General features: G+C 52.1%; 1 protein-coding gene across 11 annotated transcripts in view; it reads right to left on the reverse strand.

Annotated features, from left to right (window-relative positions):
• CACNA1E (calcium voltage-gated channel subunit alpha1 E) overlaps window positions 1–14,369 on the reverse strand; it is a 139,060-nt gene that overhangs the window by 64,341 nt on the left and 60,350 nt on the right. For all 11 annotated transcript variants that reach the window (XM_057427225.1, XM_057427219.1, XM_057427223.1 and 8 more), the window contains 3 exons: window positions 14,232–14,335; window positions 13,343–13,495; window positions 12,857–13,038 (listed from right to left, as the gene is read on the reverse strand). In XM_057427225.1, the coding sequence (XP_057283208.1) occupies window positions 12,857–13,038; window positions 13,343–13,495; window positions 14,232–14,335 (439 nt within the window). The remainder of the gene's footprint in view (window positions 1–12,856; window positions 13,039–13,342; window positions 13,496–14,231; window positions 14,336–14,369) is intronic.

The following is a 14,369-nucleotide window of genomic DNA, read 5'->3' on the forward strand; positions in this document are numbered from 1 at the left end:
GCACTGTCAGAGGGATGTTGTGGGCAGAGGCCCCAGTGCCAAGGAGTGCCTGGAACACAGCAGCAATTAGGGCTTTGAGGTTGGGGAAGGCATCTGGGAAGACTCACCACCCTCCTCCTCCAGCACCAGGGAAACCATCTTCTCAAAGTCCTGCGCTTTCAAGAGCCACAGTTCTCTACCAGCCCTTTTGCTCAGGGCCACAGGAGCAGTGAGCACAGGGAGATGGGAATGATGCATGGGAAACACTCATCATTGCCCTCCAAAGACACCCAAGCGACCATGCTCTGCTGTAAGAGCACCATTTGCTGTGGGAATAGTCTTCAAGGATTATGAACCCATAAGCCTTGGCTGGCTTCAGCTCCCTGCCGAGACGCCATTGTGTACCTGTCACCCATGTCAGGATTGCTTGCTTTTGAAACTGGCTCCTGCCAAAAAAAAAACCGCAGGCTTTCCCCCAGGTCCTTGGTACAGGGGATGCAAGAGAGATTAACTCTGTTCCTACAGGTGAACAAGACATCTTCCCCAGGGCTGGTCCACAGCCACTCCTCCTTCAGCCTCCTCTCCAGTAGTGCTCAGCAGGAGGTGTAGGGACAGACAGGGACAACACGATGGACCAGAGGGCAACTCTCCCAGGGTTATCAGCCAGTGATACCAGGAGGGGCACTGCTGAGGCAGGGGAGGGGATGGGGAGCTGAGTACTCCACATAGACCCCCACATACAACTGGCCACAGTGAGTTTAGGGATGGTCCCAGCCACCCATGACAATACCAGCAGCCCCAGGAACAGAACTGCTCTGAGCAGCCACACAAGTACGCTGCCTGGTGCCAGCTTTGCACCAAGACAAAATTTCCCGGTCCACATCCCAACACTCCCTACAAAACCAGGAGCTAGTGAGCCCAGCCAGGTTGCAGTGGCTCCAGACCATCATCTGGTACCTCCTCAGCTGCTCTGACTGTCAAACCTTTTATCCCCCATGGAGATGGAAAAGTTGCTGCAGTGCCTTTGCAGCTCCCAGGCTGCAGAGGTCCCAGCCAGGGCGGGACAAGAGGGCTTATTTGGGAAATGCGAGGGGCTTGGCATTTCACAGGCTCGGCATCTTCCACTGCTTCTCTAGCCTGTGACAGAGAGCATGACCACAAAGCACCCAGTACAGCAGGGCATCAGAACACAGAAGAGCATGTGCATGTGCATACATACACAAATAAGTGGACGTATTCCCATCTCTTCACTCCCAAAGCTGAAGCACATCTGTCCAGGAAACCAAAGCAACCACCATGCCTGGCCATGTGTCTTCTCAACCCCAATGCTCTGACACAGACCATGCTCCCTCTCATGCGTCATGCGATCTCCCCCAGATTTTGTCAACTCTATCTTAAAAAATCACTATTCCCACTGGAAGGCTCCTCAAACAAATGTTCTAATGGCTGCTCCAATTTTCAGCCTAAATTTATTTGTGGTTATTTTATATACCATTCGTTCTTTTGCCAGCATTGGCCTTTGGCTGAAATAGCAGTTCTCCTTTCCATTTCCCATTCTGATGTATTTATAGACAGCAATCATGGCTATTCCCAGCCTCTACTTTGTTAGCCAAAGCAAGGTTCCTCCTGTTCTCTCTTGCATGATTGGCTCTTCCTCACTATTTTAACCAGTAGTCCCTTTCCTACTACAGCCCAGGCTCAGTTCAATTTCCCTGGACACAGGAGAGCCAAGGGAGCAATTCTGATGGGTCCCACTCCATCCCTGCATGATGCTAATGAGACTTTGCCACCTTTCTTGCAAATCTCCTTTCTCCTTCCAGCACTGCTACTGTGGTCACTTGCTCATCTCCTCCACACTGCTACTTCCCATCAGAGAGACCTGGGCTCTGAAGAGATATCTTTGCTGTTCCACAACAAACACATGGCTTTCCATTTCACACTGCATCCCACATCTCTTCCTCCAGCTCTCAATCTCCTCCAGCCCAGGGTGGTAGCCTCCATCCACCCCTGAAATGCTGGGAAGCCAGCATGGAAAGCCGATGACTCAACCCCGAGGAGACCCACCGGTCACCACATTCCCTCAACACCACACAGCACCATCCCAATGCTGCTCACTTCCCTGCCAGCCTCACAGAGCTCCTCTTCATTAACACTTTCCCAGAGCAAAAGTTTTACTACAAAGACCAGCTTTACATGTTTCCAGGACTCTGATGCCAGGTTAGCCCGGAGTGACCTACCTTTGGCAAACCCATGATTCATTTTCCTCTTTTGCTTTCCAAATCTGTTCCAAAAAGGCATGTAATCGAGGTCAGGCTTACAGTCCTATTCCTGCCTGCCTTAGTTTTTTCCCTTCCTCCCCCCGCTTTTAAATATAGGCATCACATTCACTATTCTCCAGTCAGATGGTGCCTCCCCCAACTTGATGGAGTTGTTAAAAATACTTGTTACCAGACCTGCCATTTCATGTGCCAGCTCCCTCTGAACATGGGGAGGGGGAAGCTATCCCAAGCACCAGGCTGATGGGGTCTCAGCACTTGGCTTCCCCATTGGCTGCACTCATGGCTGTATCCTTTCCCACCATACAGCCTTTTGTTGCCTCTGCCTTTGTGTTGACCAAAAGCCGTGCCCAAATCTCCCCAGCCACTGCTTCACTATGCTTTGCTTCCATCTGCAGAGGTAGGGAACTGCTCATTGTCCCTTTGAGCACCCTTCATGAGGTCTGTGCCAACATAACTTTTGGTGGCTCCCATAGCACTTCACAGCTTCTCTGGCACCAAGATGCAGTTGTCTTGACTGAACAGCCCTTTACCCCATCCCTTTGGAGCATCACTTTTTGTTAATATCCCTTGTAGGCTGTGGTTCATCACCTCAGTCCACTGTGTCTTCCCAGACGGTTTTTTCCCCTGTGCTGAAGGTACTAGGAGGTCATCATATGCAGAAGTCGGGGTAGACCAGGAGTTTAATCCCCAAATTACACAGACACCATAACTCCTTTAATGAAGAAATTCCTGACTCCTGCCTTAGGCTCCCAGTGCAGCAGACCACTCATCCAAGCACTTTGGGAAACAGGAGCTACTTGACACCTAGCTTTGTTGCTTTTTCCCTTCCCTTTAAGACAACCACCTTATGCACCCCACCAGCCTAAACCATCACCACCCAAACTCTCCCATGCCCACAAGACGAAGAAACACATTTGCTACTGCTTCCAGGCATACCCAAGACACAAACACAACTAATGTGAGCTTGTCGGTGAAGACTAAAAATCTACAGCCTCCCCAAGGGACTACACACCTAAGGGTGCTTGTCATGTCAAAGCTGTGGTGGAGACTCCCAGTTGGAGCTGAACCACCACAGTGACATCTTGGACACAATGCATCCTGCAGCCAAAAAAGCTTCCAAGCCTATATAAATGACACCACCAAGACGTGGGAGCTGGACCCTCATGGGGTAACAGAGCTGGCACGGCGGGTCCCCACCTGGTGAAGGAGCTCCCACCAGCTCCCATTTCTCAACCCCCAGCACAGGGTTATTCTTTTGGCAGCTCTTGTGGATTTTTTGTTTGGACTTTTTTTTTCCAAAGGGCGGGAAAAGGCACAGGGAGCTGCAGAAGCAGGTCTCACTCAGGGGGCCAGAAATCTAAAGAAATCTAAATATATACCCAAGTCAAATGCAAAGCACAAGCTCGCAGCCCACACGTACCCTCCCTCGGGCTGCGTTTGCATGGGAAACTTTAGGATTTCTTTGCTATAGGGGAAGGGGGGGGGGGGGAGAAGGCACCAAAACCAGCACAAATTCAGTCTCTCCTAGCTAAAAATAAACAGAGAGCATGTTCTGCCTGTGCAGGGTGCCTTTAATGGTCACTCACTGCCCATCAGCTCAGGAAGGGGGACAGGGGACTGAGGCTGTGGGCATCCAAGTCATTTAGGGAGCAGCGGGTCCCAGGGAGCTACTGGACTACATTCACACAGAGATCCACCCTTGTTGATTCTCCAGTGCCTAGTAACAGGCCTGGGTTTCCACTTCAGGCTTTCCCTGGAGAGGAGGGGAGCTTTATGCCCTTCCCAGCAGGAGATGTGTCCTGGAGACCTCCATGTCCAGTATGGCTAACAGCAAGGGCACACACTAAACAGCACGTAATTAGATTGGGGTAGTACACATTCATTACTGCAACCAACTGGCTGCAATGTATTTGCAGTGCAGAATCCACAGGACCTCCAGCAGCACGGGTGGCCCCATCCTGCTCTCATCACTGTCCTCTGCCAGGAATCTCCTACCCCATGGACAGCTCCCACAGGGACTGTGGCTTTGCTTGCATTGCAGGCAGGCTTTAATGGGCAGGGATGGGGTGACCAAACTGTCCCAAGCCTCATGGCTGGGCAGGTGAGGTCTGTCTGCTCCCCCAGGCTGTAATCATAGCAAAGGGGTGTGGGGATGAAGGTGAAAGCCGCTATCTCAGAAGGTTTTGTCCTGGGCACTGTGCCTGCCTTCCCCAGCACTTCCCAACAGTTCACTACCTGGTGTGGGGACAGAGCAGTCCTGCTTGGACAGCAGACACAAAATATCCACAACTTCCACGACTTGTATGTGAAAACCTTGGCTCGGCAACTCTTTGCCTGGTGGTGACGCTCTCTGTGCCCCTGCCACATGTAATGGCATCCCCCCCAGCATCATCTCTGCAGCCCCTGACAAGCTCCTCCCTGCAAACCACAGCTGCACCCAGCTGAGAAACACAGGCAGGCCAGCAGGTACAGCCACAAGATCTTCATAGCCCAGCAAAAAGAGAAAAAAAGATATTTAAAAAAATACCTTACAGCAGATTCCCTGGCCTAACCAGTTCCCTCAAGACCCTGACACCTGCTGCTGCTCTCCCCAGCACAGTAACAGATCTGTTTCTTTCCTTTAATAGCAGTAATTTAATCTCCTGCATGCAGGACCATGCTTCACTCCCCACAAGCCCTGCCTGGTATCCATCAGCAACCCCAGCACTGGACAACATCTCAATGAAAATGCTTTGCTTTCCCGAATCAGGTTAATGAGGAAATTGGTACATTTCCTTTGCAGGGCCAGGGCTGGCCTACTGCAGGACACATCCTGACATGGCCATGTATTGGAGTCTCCATGCAGGGTGGGCACCTCCTGCCTGAGGCTGTGCCTCCAGCAGTGCCTTTCGCTAACCTGTGGTGCTCTGAGGTGCCAGGGACAGGCAGCAGGCAAGAGTCCTAGCAGAGGGGTGCACGAAGCTCAACAAAGCCCATAGGCATGCTTGTGTCTGTGTATGTGGGGGGAGGGAAAGGGATGAGGAAACAGGAAAAAAAATACCAAAATACTGCATTTTTCTGCTTTCCAAATGGAATGCAATAAACACATTGCTAGAAGTTACTAAAATCAAGTCTTTTCAAAGCATCTGAAATAGGCAGAGAACAATGTTCAGATTTCCTCTTATCCACTGAGAAATTGCCCCAGTAAAGATTCACAACCCACTTCCCATGCATGCCTCCTCCTCCTCTTTCCCCCCCAGTCATCCCTCACTGTGCCTCTCAGCTGCCTCCACCTCTGCTCCAGAACTCCCACCTTCTCCCCCACCCCTGATTCCTCCTCAGCCTTCCAGCCACAGATGTGGGCACCCACTAACTGCCCCACAGGTAGGATAAACTTCTCCTGATGAAGTATTTGCAAAGCTCCTCAATCTTCATTAGACCCAGTGCTTGGCTAAGATAGCACCGGTACTCCTAGTGCAAGACCCTCAGCATCGGGCTCAGTCCATGCCCACCTGGACCCAGAGCTTGTGTGCTGCAGCAGGGCATGGTTTTCATGGGATCAGGCTTGTGCTTGTTTTTCAATGGGGGTCAGTGATTGCCAGGCTGGATCCCTGCTTTGCCCAGAGAGGCAGCTTGGGCCCCATGATGCTTCCTTTGATGAAGGGATGTTCCCAGTTCCAGCTGTGATGCTCAGGACATCAGACCCATGCACAACCTCGCTCAAGGACTTCAACTGACCCCAATCCCCCCACAATCCAGCCCTGATGCACAGCAGCATGTGCACCAATAGAGGCATGGACACAGCTCTGCAAAGCCTCACCGGCAGTTTCCAGTAACAAACTTGCTAATGAAATTACAAGTCCTGGGCTTAATGAAGATGAGCAATGTGAGACCAGGCAGCACCAAGACCCCCTTCCCACCTCCCCTCCTTAAGCCTGGAGTTCCTGGGCAGCGCTGGAGCACCAGGGCCAAAGCATCAATGCTTCCAACCACCCCTTGGCTCCCCAACTCCTGCCAGCAGATGGTCTAGGAGCAAGGAGGTGGTGGGCAGGGAGCTTTTGATAGAACATGCCTGCAAAGCTGGGGATCCAGCAGACACAGTTTGTTTCTTGCTGTGTCATTTCAGCACACACACACACACAGAGGGAAAAGGGGGGGGGGGAGAAAAGGCTGAAACATTTGGCACGCTGGCAAGGGTCTGGCTTTGCTGAGTGCAGAGAAAGAGCCATTCCTTCCAAAGGGAGGAGAGGGTAAAGCAGACTGGCTGCTGCACTCGTGCCTGTCAGGGATGGGCTCCAGCAGCACCCACGGCTGGCAGCACACGAGTTGCCAGATTGGGCACCAACATGAGCCATTTGGGGAAAACCATCTCATTTCATAAAGTTAGGAAGGTTTTAAACCTTCAGGCTGGAATTTGAAGTCTTTTCTCTGAAGTCCTTGCTAACTTAGTCGCGTCTAAAACACTCAGTGTTTGACATTTCAGAGAAGGAAGCAGGAAGGGGCTCTGCCCTGTGGTGACAGGAGTGCTGGGGACTTTTCGGATGCCCCTGCTCCCCCCCAGGCACAGAGCACAACCTGCCTTGCCCACATGGCCAGGAGCCACCAGGAATAGCTGCAGAGGCATTAAGATCTGTGCTTTCTACCGAGCTGCTAAGAGTACTGGGTGTTGATTAAATTTTCATACCTCCCCAACAGGATATTGTGTGTGTGTTGCGTTTTAATTTAAAACACACAAGAAGGGACTCCTTTCCCCTTTGCAAGTGTTCCAGCTTGAGAGCCTGGCATTGTCTCAGGGCACTGAAGGCTAAAAAGCCAAGTGGTTTCCCTCTTTCATCATCTCTCCATCTCTTCTGCTCTCCAGCCTCTCTCCCTCCTCCTCCTCTCTCCTGGTATCACCTCTAGCCGGCGCTGCTGCTTGCTAGGAGCCACCAATACGCATCACACTCACAGCTTCACCCTCCACAGTGCCCAAAGGAGCAGCACAGCAGGCTTAGCCACCAGCTGCGAGACCACTGCTGCATTGAGCTCCTCCAGTGTTCTGCCCATCACCGTGGTGTCAGGGCAGCTGCTGTTCTGAGGGGATCACTGCACTGCCAGCCTTTCCTGGGGTTTCTACAACCCTCAGCACATGGCTGGCACTGCTGCAGCTCTTGCCCTGGGACTAGGGACCTCAGGGGAAAGGAACCAATGTCCAGAGGAACTGCAGCAGCACCTGGAAACACTGAGGCTCATGGAGGTTTCCCAGCTCATCTCAGGTCTGAGCAAACCTCAAAAGGAGCAATTCCTCTCTGGCCAAGTCATTAATCCCTCTAGTTCCTGGCTGCCTCAGGCACTGCCAGGCACTGCCCTTGCTCTCCAAAAGGCAAGAGGTGAAACCCACCCAGACATGCAAAACGCTCAGGTCCTGCTCACACTGTTCACATGTAGGTGCTTCAGGAAGAGCAGCTGAGTGCTGAGCATCCCAAGGGACAACCATGACACCCTGGGAATTTATGCCAATGAACAATGAGCAATTTTCTACATACACACACTGTGAAAATTAACTGCTTTGCAACAGATTCCTCCCCTGAGCCTCCCTGAGGCCACATGACTACTGCAACTGGGGAGCTGTCAGGGAGCAGGACAGCCAAGCCTTACTTCCATGTCTGATCCACGTGCTCCTGCACACCCAGTGATTCAACACATCTCCCTTTCCCAGCGCCCCAAATCAAGGCTACCTGAACAGTCCCCATTTAAAAAAAAGGATGGACGTTTCGCCACACCTGAAAACCAAGCTCCAGCAGATCTCAGGTTTGGTACTTCACAGTCAAACCCCGTCCAAGCCAACTTCTGAACACCCAGCTCGTGAAACCCTAACCTCTGCATGACATTCCTCTTGGTCCTTTTCCACCCCACATTTAGAGGGGATCCCACACACTATGGTGGCACCAGGCACCAGCACTCCTGCAGGATGTCCTCCCCGTGCATCCTCCTGGCCACACGTGGTGGTTGAGTCACGCTTGCTGAAAACCCTGGTCCTTGCAGCAGCTCGCATTCTACAGCGGCTCTTGCAGAGCCTCTGCTGCTGGGCTCTGCATGCACAGCTTGTGCTTCGCACCTAACCAGCACATTTGCAACTGCCTGGCTGCTTGCAGGCGACTGTTAAGCTTTGCACAGGGCTACAGGACCTGCACACACCACCTCCCCTGAGGCTACAGCACACAGATCTGCCCACAACCACTGCAGTTTAGAAGGTATTTTGGAAGGTATTTTTGCAGCAAACACTCTCCTCTTGCTGCAAAAGCTCCCAGAAGGCTCCCAACACTCGGCACTGGCATTTCCTAAGGCTCCCTGTACCTTTTTGCCCTCCTGCTTCCCTACAGTCCCAATCCCTTGTGCCACAAGAGGCCTTTTGGGTTTATAGCAGGCATCTGTGGTCAGCTAGCTCCCATTAGGCCTTGCCATGCATTTGTAATTAGCAGCATGGATGCTCTTCCAGTGCTGCTTTAATGTGTCTGCTTAGGAGGCAAATGTTTACCCATCGCTGCTAATAGCCACTGTCCTGTCCAAAGTCAAGCCAGCTCTTTGTCTAGCCCAGCTGCAGCTTGGTTATCATTGCCATGCAGGCACTCCTGCCTGTCTGCAGGCGGCTCCAACTCTCAGAATTTACCGGAGCCACAACATTAGGATCAACAGGAATTCAACTTAATGGCAAGATCCATGCAGTGAAACAGGCTTTCCCCACCAGCAGGCTCTGATTCTCAGCATTGGCTATGCTGATCCTGTGAAGCACTTGGAGCCTCTCTTGGTGTGAGCGAAGGGTGCTCAGGACCACGGCCAGACATGTGCCCATGCTTGTACCCATGTTCCTTTGCAATTGCTCAGAGCTGCAACTGCTTGTGTCTCGCAAGCAGCCTCAGACCCCGCAAGCAGCACCGGCAGGACAAGCAGGCAGCCCTAGCTCCCCTGCAGGCATCTGTCCACACTGGCACTGCGCCTACACCTATAAACAGCACCTTTTGCCATGGACTTGTGGTGGTGTTCCCCACTAACCTCACACTGAGGGCTGTAGTACCTGTGCTATGTGGCTGGTGTCCAGCTCCAGCGAGCACAGAGCAGTGCTCCAGCAAAGGACCCAGCCAAGGACAGGCAGGGCTGACCCCTCTCCCTGCAGAGGCCACTGGGCCAGCCCACAGCCCCGGCACATGCCTGCACCAGTGTTTTTCTTCCCATCTCAGCTCCCAGTAGCGTGGGGGATACTGAAGAATGGCAGCTCCAGCAAGCTAATCTCCTCACTACCTGCAACCATAGCGGCTGAGCACTTCCAAATGGAAAAGCAAATAAACAATCTCAGTGAATAAATACAGCCCCTTGAGTCAGTGTTTCTGAGGAAATAATGATTTCAAACTCCTCTCCTGTTTGTTCTCTGTGATCAGGGGAGCCAGGCTGAGCACCTGAAGCCACCAGCACCACCGAGTGCTTGTGCTGTGTCCAGCCAGCCCCACAGCACACACTAACAGCCCCTCACCAGCCCTGCCACCCCTCCACCCCCTCCAGATCCTGACGCCACTGTTTAATGACAAAATTGCCACCCAGACCCTGCCTCGTACTAGCATGCCTGCAGAGGTGAGGAAGTAGGACAATGAGCCTCTGTGCCAGCATTGTATTTCCCTCTTGTCCCTACAGAAATCAGGTTTGGTCTCAAGCCAGCCCAGGGAAGGGGCATCTGCTCCAGTATAAGAAGAGCAAAATACCCCTTAGATCCTGTTTTGGACCACAGAGACAGCCAGAGAAACCACAAATCTGAACCTTCCCTCCAAAAGAAATTAGTTCCTTCAGGTTTCCAGGGATGGGAGATGGAAGAGCCATAAAACCCCACAATTCGAGGCTTTTTCTCCTTTTTTTACCCATAGTGTGATTTCTACCTAGCAATACAGCAGGCAAGGCTGATGAAAACAAGACTGAAGGCAAGCACATTCATGAAATAACACACATGGAAAGGAACATGGGTCCAATTAGCTTTTTGTGATGATATCTACAAATTCCAGGAGCCATACTTCTAGACCTGGTAAATAGTGGAAAAATGGATCTTAAAATCACGATACAGTAACACAGGGGAATACTATAGTAAGCAATTTGTTTGAGAGCCTCTAAAGTGGTTTTCCTGCTATCTCACTCTCCTGTGTGGTGTTAACCTGCAAGGATGCAGCCTCCCATCACTTTACTCCAGTGGGAAAGCAGAGTCCCGCACTGATTCCCCAAACCTGGGGCATGTGCTGGGCAAGGTCCATGCTGGCTAGCAGTGGGAGCCTGCTCTGGTTTGCTGCTCTGAGCAATGAAGGTGATGGCAGAACATCCCAGTGGCTTTCCATCCCTGCATCCCACAGGCACCATATCCGCTATGTGTATCCCTCATTGCTCTGCCAAAAAAAAAAAAAAGGTAAAAGCCCATTTTGCTGCCTCCAAGCAGTGAAAGGACTGACCAGCCATAGCCTTTGCAACCCAGGGGAAAGACAGCTTGTGTCCCCATGGAGGGCAGGAGGCACAACCCAACAGTGCTGGGAACAGTGTTTGTCCCTCACTGCCTCCCAAAGTGAATCAGCAGCATTTTATTATACCAAGGCCCCAGTCCTTATGCAATTAAAAGCCAAGGAAGGTCCTTAATCCTTTCCATTACAGGTAAGTAATAGCTGGTCCTTTGCAGAGGAGCAGGAAAAGGAGGCACTTTATGGTTCTGGCCATGACGGAGCATGTTTGCCTGGCAGCACAACTGGTGCTGGGAAGGTTATTTGGATCCCAGGGCTGTGGGCCCCCAAATGTCCTAGAGAGACCCCAATTTAGCAGCTGTGGTGGTAAACAGGGGATCCTGCAAGGTAGGTCCTGCACAGCATGGTTTTCAGTGCTCCCAGCAACGTCTCCCTTTCCTACCCTCCAATAAGATCCAGATGTTGGATCAGCAAATACCAGACACCGAATGGATCGGCTTCAGCTTTCCTCGTAAGGACATCCTAAACGGAACGTCACCAGACTTTCTCAGGAGCTGCCAATGTCAATCAGACCATAAATTGCCTGTCCATGTAGCTCACAGGCTCCTTGCACACTTCAGCTGGAGCTCTAGCACAGGGAGCGCTGCTGCCAATTGCTTCAGGCACCAAAGGATGAGGAGGAGGGGACATGGAGAGCCCAGGTGGAAGCAGCCCCTGGCTTTTGCAGACAGTCATTAACACAAGAAACAAAGTGCAGGGCAGGTTGGTGGCACCAGCCGCAGGCAGTGCTGGGCATCCACAGGTTGCCATAGGGTGGTGTGAGTGGGCAGCAGCTGCCCAGCATGCTAAAAGCAGGGGAACAAAATGCCAGGCAGTAGAAATCCCCTTTCATGCTATAATCAGTTATGCCTCGGCAATAGGTGCTGTAGTTAAATCTCTAATCCCATTGATACACCAGAAGCAGCCAAGAAATGGTCTTTTATCCTCCTGAAGAGCCAGATTGTTCAATCCTGCCTAATTCCCCTCCAGAAGCAGCAAGATCCTAACACCACCATCTCCTTTAGGAAGAGGAAAACCAAATACCCACAGTAAGGTCAAACACTTGCCATGAATTCTTCCTTTTCTACCCCAGTCTAAGTTTCACAATCTATCTGCCTGCACACACCATCCTGTACCCCCAGAAAGATGCTGCAATACACAGTGCAGGAGGGGGACCCCAACACTGGCAGTGCAGTGCCTTCACCTGGGATGAAAAGCCATCCTTTCTGCTGATGACAAAGTTAACTATCAAACCATGTTTCCCCACCACAAGACATCCAATTTGCCTCCTGCAGAGCAATGCCACTTTGCAAATCTCTGGGCATTATGGGAACCATGGTATAAAAACATTCCTGGTGCAATGATGCCAAAATTGATGCTGAAATGAGGCTGGGAACAGAACTGGCATGGCTGCTTCTAGCCCATAAACTAAAACATTTGTATATGGCCAGTCACCCACAATGATATTGCACTTTGTGATCGCTTGTAGCTTTTTTCCTGCTTCCAGCTTTGCCCCAAAGTTTCTCCCTGGGCACCCCAATGGATTGGGCATTGGCAACTTCAAGTAGCTGCAAACCACAGGAACCCAGCCCAGTCATCCCCTTCAGCACCGACAGATGTTCGCAGCATGAATAGCAAAGATCTCAGCTCCCTGTCAGCCACCGAAACACTGCCTCTGCCACAGGGAGGGCCTCCAATCCCAGCTCCAGTGCTTTCCCATGCAACCAGGAATGCAGGCACATCCACTGCCTGGTCTGCAGTGCCCAGTAATCACATCCCCAAGAAGAGGAGGAGGAGGGAAGGAAGGATACCTTCCCAGGGACACCCCTCAAGCAGGAGGCTTTCTGCAGCCCATATCCACAAGGTTTCACTCTTGCAATGGGTTGTATAACCAGTCCATAGATGGAGGCCAAACCCTTATTGTTCCCTTTGCCCAGAGACATGTAACACACACCTCTCTATCCCTCATCGCCTATCCAAATGGGAAGGACCAACCCCATCCCCATCACAAAGGGAACTCAGGATCTTACAAGTTTCCAGCACATAGAATACCATCTCCAGCCCCCTATCCCCATATCCAACTGCCCATTGAGACACCAGAGCAGCACTACTCACATTGTACAGAACTGTGGTCCACCCTTCCATGGTGATGCACTGGAAGACGGTCAACACAGCAAAAAGGATGTTGTCAAACTGCGTGATCCCGTCATTAGGACCTATCCACTCCCGGCATTCATAGCCTGGGGGGCAACCTTGCACCCCGCATGGATGGGGGGGGTCTAACTCCTCTAGTTCACCTGCAAGCACACAGAAGAGAGCCAAAGGAGGCAGAAGTAAGAGAGAAGCAGGGGACAGGTGAGGAGAAAAGCCTGAACACAGATGGGATTGGGGCAGAGCAGGGGACCCTACTGAGACTAGCCCTGGCTGCGCACAAACTGCTCCCATAAGAAAACAGGGCATCCTGAACACAACTGGGTGATGCCTTGTGTGCATGAAACAAAGGATCTTCTCGGCCCTGGGCTTCCCACAATAGCAGCTTGTGTTGTCCCAGGTGTTTGCCACCCGTGGGATGTAAAGCAAGTGCAGAGCCCTTTTCCCCACCTGAATTGTTTGTGTAGCAGGCTCGGTGCAGCTTCCCACTGTAGAATTCCAGACCAATGATGGCAAACATGAGGATAGCAAAAAAGAGCAGCAAGCCAATCTGGAGGAGAGGTACCATGGCCTTCATGATGGATTTCAGCACAATCTGCAGGCCTGGAAGGAGAAAGAAAGGGCACAGTTCAGCATGGTCATGCAAACCCCTGCCTACAACATGTCCACACCACCTCTGGCAAAATAACAGTAAGCAGAGAGGATGGACAGTCATCTGACAGATGCAAAGAGGCCAGCATAGCCTGGCAGATTGAGGACCATGGAGGAAAACACCAACCCAAGGGGGAGCAGGGAGGGCCAGGCTGTAGAGCAAGGCTCCAGGATGGCTGGTTTCTGGACCTGGTCCCGGCTCTGGACGTGGTGGGATGTGCCCCTTGCAGCTCCACCTCCCTCATTGCCCCATGGCATGGATCCAGCGCACCGCCTCACCAGTGCCCAAGGCAGGAGGCACGGGAGGACCGGTGCTAGCAGCAGCCTAGTTTCTTTATTTATCCCCATGCCAGCAGATGAAATCTTGCAGAAAACTGAAATCTCCCCTGAATAAACCTCAGTCCTGAAAGGATCCACCCACCGCCTTCTGGCCAGGGAAGCAGAGCTGCTGGAAGGCCCCAGAGAGCTGCTGAGCTCAGCCTTGTGCCAGCACAGAGTAGGCTGGGCAGGGGGAAATGCCACCCGGGGACACCAAATGCTGCCACCCTAGATTCCCACTACATGGGGAGGTTTGCTCTGCTGATTTCATCCTACATTTCTGAGGTGGCACAATGATCCCTCTCATGCTGAAGGACATCAGGAATGGATGCGGACACCCCAGGACAGAGACCAGGAGTATCCAACTTACTGGGAATGCCTGAGACAAGCTTCAGAGGTCTGAGCACACGCACGGCCCGCAGCGTCCGCAGGTCCACATGGGTGTTGAAGTGTGTCCCAGCGGTGGCAAGGATGCTGCAGGCAGACAGGGAGAGAGCAAGAGTTAGCC

This window comes from Pezoporus wallicus, unplaced genomic scaffold (assembly GCF_028554395.1).
Source record: "Pezoporus wallicus isolate ANWC-B61680 ecotype Strahan unplaced genomic scaffold, APGP_CSIRO_Pwel_v1 scaffold_7107, whole genome shotgun sequence".
Classification (NCBI taxonomy): Eukaryota; Metazoa; Chordata; class Aves; order Psittaciformes; family Psittacidae; genus Pezoporus; species Pezoporus wallicus.